The 9,619-nt window shown below is 56.7% G+C and overlaps 2 protein-coding genes across 12 annotated transcripts; one reads left to right on the forward strand and one right to left on the reverse strand.

Annotated features, from left to right (window-relative positions):
• The first annotated feature begins 330 nt into the window (after nucleotides 1-330).
• On the forward strand, nucleotides 331-7,921 carry KAT5 (lysine acetyltransferase 5). Of its 10 annotated transcripts, none has more exons than XM_055354514.2 (14): nucleotides 331-628; nucleotides 728-794; nucleotides 1,119-1,187; nucleotides 1,275-1,411; nucleotides 1,672-1,854; nucleotides 1,944-2,018; nucleotides 2,125-2,199; nucleotides 2,847-3,095; nucleotides 3,173-3,262; nucleotides 4,965-5,105; nucleotides 5,187-5,280; nucleotides 6,903-7,062; nucleotides 7,190-7,271; nucleotides 7,364-7,921. In XM_055354514.2, the coding sequence occupies exons 1-14, from the start codon at nucleotides 617-619 to the stop codon at nucleotides 7,496-7,498; spliced, it is 1,569 nt and encodes a 522-aa protein (XP_055210489.1). In that variant the 5' UTR covers nucleotides 331-616; the 3' UTR covers nucleotides 7,499-7,921. The 10 variants fall into 10 exon arrangements, with proteins under 10 accessions (XP_055210489.1, XP_018892729.1, XP_018892726.1 ...); XM_019037181.4 differs by having other exon boundaries at nucleotides 332-628; nucleotides 1,699-1,854; XM_019037184.4 differs by lacking the exon at nucleotides 1,672-1,854.
• On the reverse strand, nucleotides 5,974-9,290 carry RNASEH2C (ribonuclease H2 subunit C). 2 transcript variants are annotated; one of them, XM_031016008.3, is made up of 4 exons: nucleotides 8,906-9,290; nucleotides 8,561-8,736; nucleotides 8,364-8,483; nucleotides 5,974-8,128 (listed from the first exon to the last, which is right to left on the reverse strand). In XM_031016008.3, the coding sequence occupies exons 1-4, from the start codon at nucleotides 9,075-9,077 to the stop codon at nucleotides 8,102-8,104; spliced, it is 495 nt and encodes a 164-aa protein (XP_030871868.1). In that variant the 5' UTR covers nucleotides 9,078-9,290; the 3' UTR covers nucleotides 5,974-8,101. The 2 variants fall into 2 exon arrangements, with proteins under 2 accessions (XP_030871868.1, XP_063566762.1); XM_063710692.1 differs by having other exon boundaries at nucleotides 8,003-8,483; nucleotides 8,906-9,171.
• Nucleotides 9,291-9,619: the final 329 nt, after the last annotated feature.

Below are 9,619 nucleotides of genomic sequence, written 5' to 3' on the forward strand. Positions count from 1 at the left end.
TGAACCCGGGAGGCGGGTGTTACAGGGAGCTGAGATCGCGCCACTGCACTCCTGCCTGGCGACAGAGCGAGACTCCGTCTCAAAAATAAATAAATAAAAATTTAAAAAGCCTAATATACAAAATAAAGCTAGGAATCTTCCCTGAGTCCTCTTGCCTACGAAATGAAGTCCACAGACTTGGGGGAGCGTTCGAGCCCTTCTAAGCCCACTTCCTTTCTCCGGCCTCTCGCGCCCAGTTGACTCCCGGCAACACCTCCCGCCGCCACAAGGAGACGCCCGAGGACTTCCCTCCGTCAAAGCCAAAAACGGTATTGCCACGTGACCCGCTCCGCATACACGTGACCAGCTTCGCACCCGGTGGGCGTCACGTGACGGACTCAGTAGCCCGCCACTCGCTGTGCACGTTATGGGGTTTCCACCTAGGGCTCGGCCTGAGGCTTGTAACACTCCGTTTTTCCCCGAGTCACAGGGGCAGTCTGGCCCCTCGCAGCTGGGTCGCGGTGTCTCTCAAAGGTCCCCCTCTACAGGGGCTTCGTGAGGCCCGGGCCCACAGGGGGTTCGGTCCCGGAAGTGACGTCTCCCAGAGGGGCCGGAAGTGGCAGTGGAGGGAGGGAAGATGGCGGAGGTGGTGAGTCCGGTGCCCGGGGCGGGGCGGAGGGAGCCAGGGGAGGTGGGTAGAGCCCGAGGCCCCCCAGTAGCCGACCCTGGCGTCGCGCTGTCTCCCCAGGGGGAGATAATCGAGGGCTGCCGCCTACCCGTGCTGCGGCGGAACCAGGACAACGAAGATGAGTGGCGTGAGTGACGTTGGGGGGCGGGGCTAAGGAACCTGAGGGCGAGGGGCGGGAGGGAGTCAACTGAAATCCCGGGATGGGGAGGGGCCTCTGGAATTATGGGGCCGGCGAGGCGCAGATACTTTGATGAAGAGGCGTGGCTCTTAGCTGCTCCGAGAGGTACAGGGCGGGGCCTGGAAAGGGGTGGCACTTGTGACTGAAGGAGGCTTAGGAGAGACCTAAGTGCTGGAGCTTAAGGATCCGGCCTGGGGGTGGAGTTCAGGTCGTGGAAGGGTGTAGTCTCATAGCCTGGCCCGTCTAAGGCCCCTGTCTATGCTATTCTCATAGCCCTGGCCGAGATCCTGAGCGTGAAGGACATCAGTGGCCGGAAGCTTTTCTACGTCCATTACATTGACTGTGAGTTCTGGGCCTGAGGTGGGGCATCAGGGTAGGGTTGGGGGACAGTCTTTGGCATTCTGTCCTGAGCCATCCCCACTGCTACAGTCAACAAACGTCTGGATGAATGGGTGACACACGAGCGGCTGGACCTAAAGAAGATCCAGTTCCCCAAGAAAGAGGCCAAGACCCCCACCAAGAACGGACTTCCTGGGTCCCGTCCCGGCTCTCCAGAGAGAGAGGTGGTGAGTAGGTCCCCCACTTCACCTTTTCTCTCCTGCCTCCTATTTCTCGTCTGTTGGCATTAGGGGCTCCTGGATGGGCAGGAGGCGGCTCCCTCTCAACCTGACTTCATCTTGCAAAGGATGGGGGCCAAATTGCACATGTAGCTCCCAGAGTCCAGTAGCTAGTCCTGTGTCCTTCAGAAGGCGAGGGTGGGGTTTGATAATTTTGAGGTGAGGGACTCCTCTTCCCCTTCCCCATCCCACTGCCATCCCCGCCCCAGAGGAAGACCCTGGACCTATCTCTACAGCCGGCCTCGGCCCAGGCCAGCGGGAAGACCTTGCCAATCCCGGTCCAGATCACACTCCGCTTCAACCTGCCCAAGGAGCGGGAGGCCATTCCCGGTGGCGAGCCTGACCAGCCGCTCTCCTCCAGCTCCTGCCTGCAGCCCAACCACCGCTCAACGGTACCCTCAGCAATTCCAGGGACCTTGCTTTCTTCTCAGGTCCCACCTTCTCTACCTTCTGACCCACCTTTGTTGGTTTCTCTCTGCAGAAACGGAAGGTGGAGGTGGTTTCACCAGCAACTCCAGTGCCCAGCGAGACAGCCCCGGCCTCGGTTTTTCCCCAGGTGAGTTCCCCAAACCATCTCTTGTTCCCTTCCTCTTTTTTACCCTCTGGTGGCTTCTTTCAAGCTCATTTCACAGCCATCCCTTCTTTTCCTACTATCTCGGCAGAATGGAGCAGCCCGTAGGGCAGTGGCAGCCCAGCCAGGACGGAAGCGAAAATCGAATTGTTTGGGCACTGATGAGGTGGGTCTGGGGAGCAGCAGAAGGGAACTGGGTGAAAAGGAAGGGATGCAGGCAGGGCGGAGAGTTATTTAGTGATGAGTTTAAAAATAAAGAAGGGGTGGTGGGCAGAGCTAGTGTTGGTGGGATTAGGAGACAGGCAGAACATGGTTCAAATGAGTCATTGGGGCCGGGCGCCATGGCTCATACCTGTAATCCCAGCACTTTGGGAGTCCAACCAAGGCCGGCGGATCACCTGAGGTCAGGAGTTTGAGACCAGCCTGGCCAACATGGTGAAACCTTGTTTCTACTAGAAATACAAAAATTAGCCAGGCGTGGTGGCGGGCGCCTGTAATCCCAGCTCGGAAAGCTGAGGCAGGAGAACTGCTTGAACCCCGGAGGTGGAGGTTGCAGTGAGCCAAGATCGCGCCACTGCCCTCCAACCTGGGCGACAGACTGAGACTCCATCTCAAAAATGGGGTCGTTGGGTGATCTTTTCCACATCGTCGATCCCTTAGGGTTTCAGGTTTTTTATCTGGAAATTGGGGATCATGGTACCTCCCCCATAGGGTTGCTGTTAGGCTTGAAGGAAACCTGTCAAAGGGCTGTGAGCTGTGGTGTCCTGCTGAGCTGTCTCTTACAACCTGGTATTTTCCACTGGCCCTGGGCAGGACTCCCAGGACAGCTCTGATGGAATACCGTCAGCACCACGCATGACTGGCAGCCTGGTGTCTGATCGAAGCCACGACGACATCGTCACCCGGATGAAGAACATTGAGTGCATTGAGCTGGGCCGGCACCGCCTCAAGCCGTGGTACTTCTCCCCGTACCCACAGGAACTCACCACATTGCCTGTCCTCTACCTGTGCGAGTTCTGCCTCAAGTACGGCCGTAGTCTCAAGTGTCTTCAGCGTCATTTGGTATGAGGGGTCCAGGGAGGCTGCCTTCCCAGCACCCTCCACGTTGCCCTTGTTCCTGATCCTCCTCTCTTCCCCAGACCAAGTGCGACCTACGACATCCTCCAGGCAATGAGATTTACCGCAAGGGTACCATCTCCTTCTTTGAGATTGATGGACGTAAGAACAAGGTTAGTGCTTGAGAGGCAGTGAGGCGCTGGGGTGAATCAAATGACAGCTTCTTCTTGCTCAGGTAAACACTGACCAGTCAAGCCAGCAGATCAGTCCAGCCCATTTTTATTGAGTTCCTGCTGTCTGGCAGGTGCTGGTAGCCAGGAATGAGACAGTCTCTGTTCTCTGACAGCTTAGTCCATGGGAGAGACAGTCATACCAATGACCTCTAGCTCCCAGTGTCCTAAGTGTCATGAAACAGAGGGTAGGTTAGCAGGACCCAAAAGAGGTGGTCAGCAGAGCTTCATAGAGGGTTACCTTTCAGCCTTGGTGGATGACAAAGTGGCTGAGGGGATTTCTCGCAGTGGTGTTCTGAGGAGTAGGCATGGATGCACAAAGATGGTCTTTGTGAAAGGCAGAGATCATTCTGGCTGGGAGGCAGAAAAGGGAGGATGAGGGAAGGCTCTTACACAGGACAGAGCTTAGGTGATGAAGATGCTGTGTTAACCACCATTCTGTAATTATTAATGTGGACCTCGGCATCCAAGTGGCAGTACCCAGCAGCAGGCGGTTAAAAAGCAATTCCTGGGCTGGGCGCGGTGGCTCACACCTGTAATCCCAGCACTTTGGGAGGCTGAGGCGGGCGGATCACAAGGTCAGGAGATGGAGACCATCCTGGCTAACACGGTGAAACCCTGTCTCTACTAAAAAGTACAAAAAATTAGCCGGGCGTGGTGGCGGGTGCCTGTAGTCCCAGCTACTCGGGAGGCTGAGGCAGGAGAATGGCGTGAACCCAGGAGGCAGAGTTTGCAGTGAGCCGAGATTGCACCACTGCATTCCAGCCTGGGAGACAACAAGACTTCGTCTAAAAAAATAATAATAAAATAAAAAGCAATTTCTGGCTGGGCACAGTGGCTCATACCTGTAACCCCAGCACTTTGGGAGGCCAAGGTGGGCCAATCACTTGAGCCCAGAATTTCGAGACCAGCCTGGGCAACATGGAGAAACCCCCAGGTACTCGGGAGGCTGAGTTGGGAGAATCACCTGAGCCTGGGAAGTCAAGGCTGCAGTGACCCATGATTGCATGATTGCACCACTGCACTCCAGCCTGGGTGACAGGAGTGAGACCCTGTGTCAAAAAAAACTCACAATGTCTGAAATGCAGGAGAAATCGTGTGCAGAAGTAAAGCAGCAGGATTCATAATTTTGCTGGGGTAACCCCTAAGGCAGTTATTTTGTTAAATTCCAGAATTCCTTAAGTCTGTTGTAGAGTAGCCGATCAGTTCCCAGGAGGTGTGACTGTGGATGTAGAATGTTAGGTTTTTTAACAGCTAGACTCCCAAGACTGTCAGGGAGTCAGTGGTCAGAGTCTCACTTTGGACACATTAGTTCGTTGGCTGCTGTTAAAAAACATTAAAAGGCAGTGGTCTCTCCTGGTCAGGCTTAGATGGAGGTGTGCGGAGCAAGGCGGGAAACTTGCCTGACTGAGCAGGGAGGCACTCAGATACCATCACACATCTGGCACACAGGCTTTTCAACACTGAGGAGCAGCCCTGCCTAAGCTGTGGGCTGGCGGAGTGGGTCAGGCCCAGCCAGGGAAGAACACTCATCACCTAGCAGCCTGGGGCATAGCACGAACAGTGAAGCTCCTGGTCGACCCTGAACCGCTGGCCAGGCTCAAAGCGGGATACCCAGAGTGGTGACAAACCTTTTCTCTTGCAGAGTTATTCCCAGAACCTGTGTCTTTTGGCCAAGTGTTTCCTTGACCATAAGACACTGTACTATGACACAGACCCTTTCCTCTTCTACGTCATGACGGAGTATGACTGTAAGGGCTTCCACATCGTGGGTTACTTCTCCAAGGTCAGTGCCTGCCCAAGCTGTCCCTGTGCCCTGTCCTGAGCCAGATCCCTTCCCTGACACTCACCTGCCACCCTTCTCCAGGAGAAAGAATCGACGGAGGACTACAATGTGGCCTGCATCCTAACCCTGCCTCCCTACCAGCGCCGGGGCTACGGCAAGCTGCTGATCGAGTTCAGTGAGTATGTGTGCTGCGGCCAGGGGGTAGTGGACCCACCATCAGTGCCTCACGGGCAGATGTGCCAGGCTACTGTGATTCTCAACCCTGGCTGTGCAGCCCAGCCTCTAGGGGAGCCAGCCAGAAATAACAGTGGCACTTTACCGGGGTTCTCCCCATTCAGGCTGACTGCCCTGCTTATCTGGGGTAGGTTCTCAGCCCCCCGGTTTGCTCCTTGGCCAGGGTTCTAAGTGCCACTCAGCTTTCCCCAAATCTGACTTACATGCTCCTGCCTGGGGCCATGGGCAGAAGGTTAGTGAGCCGCTGGTGCTCATGTATGTGGTAACGTGTGCCATGATACAAGTCCTGGGGCAAGGACCAGTGGCTAATGTCCCCAGTTGTCCCCTGAGCCTTGCAGGCAGGTATCCAAAATGCTGTCAGCAGATAGACGTAAGCATGTTGTCCCTCTCTCCTTGTGTCCAGTGAGGTCAGTCTCTTAAAGCCAGAAGGGACTCTGACCTTCATCACACATGGGCTCTTCAGTGCCCTCCCCAACCCTGAGGCCCCTTCTTCCCAGCCTCTTACTCCCCATCACCCCCCATTCTGTCTATCTCACCACTCACTTGGAATAACCAAGCTCTGACCTGAGAAACAAGGAGGAAGTTCTAGCTGTTGGCCTGGTGAAGACACAGAGGCTTTACCTGATCAAGGTTATGGTCCATTCAAGAAATTTTATTGGTTAAATGATGCCCAGATGGGGTCACATCCTCAGAACTTCTCAGCCTGGTAGCACAAGTGGATGCTTGAAGAAACTCAGTCTTGGAGCTCAGACAGCAATGGAGACGGGATGTGAGTGGGACCAGCAAGGGGCTAAGGTCCATTATGAGGGTGAGGAAGGGCTTCTAGAAGTAACAAACATCCCAGGTCCCTGACTGGGGAGAATGAAGACACTGACCAAGAGATGTGAAGCCACTCAGGGCTGTGCAGGGTCTGAGGATCTCACTGGGGACGGCCTAACTGGGGACAGCCTCCCAGTGGCCAGCTATCAGCACGAGTTGGAGGGAAAGAGCCATGGTGGGGGTCAGTCACCGGGCTCCGAGGAATGGTCTCCCCGACTTAGGAAGCACCTTTGTTCACCTTTTCTCCTTGCATCCTCACAACCACCCAGTCAGGCCACTCAGGTCTTACAGCAGGTGACACTCCCAAGATCCCAGCTAGGAGGACTTTGAGAATTCAAGCATTCTCAGGTCTGGATTAGAGACAGGAATCTGTCTCCACTTCCTTACATGCCTAGACACAGAGCCCGGGATGGCAAAGGAAAATTGGAGGCCCCTTCTTCCCATGAGCCATTTTCTCTGCATCCCCTGCCCATAAGCCTTCACTGGCCTCTGATCACCCTCATGGTTGACTGCAGCTGCTCCTCTCAGTGCCCTCATGCCCTCCACTGTGCTCAGCACACGGGAAGAGTGAATACTCAGTTCTTCCTGAGGGAACTGAGGCACAGAGAAGTGGAGGGCACAGAACTGCCAAGTGGCAGGGCCATGATAGGAACTAGGCAGCCTGCCTTGGCAACCTGTGTTTTTAAATGTTGCTTATGTTCATCTGTGACCTCTTACTCACCCTCTCCTGCTCCATTGCTTTAGGCTATGAACTCTCCAAAGTGGAAGGGAAAACAGGGACCCCTGAGAAGCCCCTCTCAGACCTTGGCCTCCTATCCTATCGAAGCTACTGGTCCCAGACCATCCTGGAGATCCTGATGGGGCTGAAGTCGGAGAGCGGGGAGAGGCCACAGATCACCATCAAGTGAGCCTGGCGCTGTCTACCTGGGGGTACATGGCATGGCTTGTCTGTTCCTGGGCTTTCTCACTCTCTCGGGGCTCCTGGGGACAGATAAAGGTCCTCAGGGAACCTGACCTGTGCTCTCCCACAGTGAGATTAGTGAAATCACCAGCATCAAGAAGGAGGATGTCATCTCCACTCTGCAGTACCTCAATCTCATCAACTACTACAAGGTAGGGAGGCAGGCAGGGGAGACAGGTGTGTGGGATGCAGAGTGCAGTCCCCTGTGGGCTGACCACCTGCTGAACCCATCTCCTCTGCCCAGGGCCAGTATATCCTCACACTGTCGGAGGACATCGTGGATGGCCATGAGCGGGCCATGCTCAAGCGGCTCCTGCGGATCGACTCCAAGTGTCTGCACTTCACTCCCAAGGACTGGAGCAAGAGGGGGAAGTGGTGACCAGACACTGCCCACTGCAGTGCCAAGACGGCAGCAGGACTGGGGCTGATAGCCCACCCCGCCCCCATTGCAGCTCCCACAAAGCACTCTAAGGGAGATGGGGCTGAGGACAGCTCAAAAAGGAGAGGACAGGCCTGGCAGGGGCCCACTGGTGCCCGGCACCAAGGCGAACTCCGGGCTCAGACCAACTCCAAGGTCAGCTGGCCACAGGCCCAGGCCTGCTCTGAAGCAGGGACCAGAGGGAGCCAGGCAGCTGTGTACAGTGAGAAGGGATCCGGATGGGGGAGCTCTGTACAGAGGGCTGGTGATTGTAAAAATTTCTTTTGTAAAGTAGAAGTTGGGGGTGGGGTGGGTGCTGGCTGCAAAAATTTCTGGCTTCTCTTACCCCTATTGCCCCGCGCAATAAATTGTTTCTATATGCCAGAGCCATGCAGAGTTCTTGGGGGGGGGAGGGGGAAAGGGCCCATGCTGGCTTAGGGGCTCTAAGGCGCCCAGACTCACAGGTGCTGTGAAGAGCTCCTTTATTGGGGTGATGGAATCGGTTCCAAAGAGCTGGTTTACTGCTGTGAAGGGATCGCAGCTTTGAATTTCAAGCTCTGGTTCTCAGTCCTCGGGCACCTGTGCGTGAATCTGCAACAGGAGTCGCCTCTACTGTTGGACTTGTAAGACAGGGCGGCAAGCTGGCCCCCATACCCGAGGAAGGACCCAGCTCTTCAGAATAACCGCTTCTAGACATGCTAGGAAGAGTGGTCAGGGAGCTACGCTTCCCACACACTACCCAGTAGAATCCTCCAGGCTCCGTCTGCGCAATTGTGCTCCCCAGGCCATCCACCCGGGGGCAAGACGGAACTCCTCGTCTACTCACCGCTGCCGCAAGGCTGGGCCAAGTTAAGGCCCCACGCACTTTGGCATCCGGGCCAGGGATGGTCTCCAGACCCCACAGGGTGAAGCGGCTGAAGCTGGCAGTGGCTCCAATGAAGCGGTCCTGGGGAAGGGGCCTGGCTCAGCATCGGGACTACAGCTCCCGCCCGCACCCCCTTTCAACCCTATCCCTTTGCTCACGAAGTCCCGCTCCAGCGGCTCCTCTTCTTGGTCGTCAGTCCCGGAATCCCCCAAGGGGTCTGGCTTCCCCATCGACACCACCTTCTCTTCCGTCACCATCACGTATCCAACGAGGCCAGGCGGCACCGCCACCTCTTCTCCCCGTAGACAGCGGCCCCGAAACGACACTTCGAGTCCTGCAGCGGAAGGCGCAAAGGGCCTCAGGCAGGACCCACGCTGGGTCGAGCCCGGAGCTGCCCTCCCGCCACCTCTGGACGGACCACGATCCCCAGGAGCCCAGGCGATGAGAAGCGCGCGGGCCGGCGCGGGGGCTGCCGGGAGCCGTAGTCCGGCCGCAGCGCTCACCCTCGGGGCCCTGGCGGATGGCGGGCGTGAAGAAGCGCCCCACCGGGGCGGGCCCGTCCACCGCAACCTCGCAGGGCAGCAGATGCAGTGTGGCGGGTACGGCGTCGCGCAATGTGGCGGAGCGCAAGTGGACGCGGTGCTTCTCGATGGCCGCTTCGTCGCCGCTCTCCATGCTCGCTCCTACGCGACGCCAGGGCTCGCGAGCTGACACTGAAGTTGGCGCGGAAAGCGCGCAGGGCCTCTCAGGAAGCCTCCGCGGGGCGTCACGGGAAGCCGCCGCGGAGCTTCACGGGAAGTGTAGTCCCCTTACCCCTAACGCTTTCCCTGGGTTCAACTCCTAGGGTTTTCCAGTTGTGTTTTGTTTTTTTCCTTCCTTCCTTCCCCGCTCCCCTCCTTCCTCCCTCCCCCCTCCCCCTCTCCCTCCCCCTCCCCCCCTCCCTGCCTCCCTTCCTTCCCCCCTTCCCTTCCCTTCCTTCCCTTCCTTCCCTCTTTCTTTCTTCTTCTTATTTATTATTATTATTTTTTGACAGAGTCTCGTTTTGTCGCCCAGGCTGGAGTGCCAGGCACGATCTCAGCTCACTGCAACCTCCGCCTCCCGGGTTCAAGCGATTCTCCTGCCTCAGCCTCCGGAGTAGCTGGGATTACAGGCGCACACCACCACGCCCACCTAATTTTTGTATTTTTAGTAGAGACGGGGTTTCGCCATGTTGGCCA

Source organism: Gorilla gorilla, chromosome 9 (assembly GCF_029281585.2).
Source record: "Gorilla gorilla gorilla isolate KB3781 chromosome 9, NHGRI_mGorGor1-v2.1_pri, whole genome shotgun sequence".
Lineage (NCBI taxonomy): Eukaryota > Metazoa > Chordata > Mammalia > Primates > Hominidae > Gorilla > Gorilla gorilla.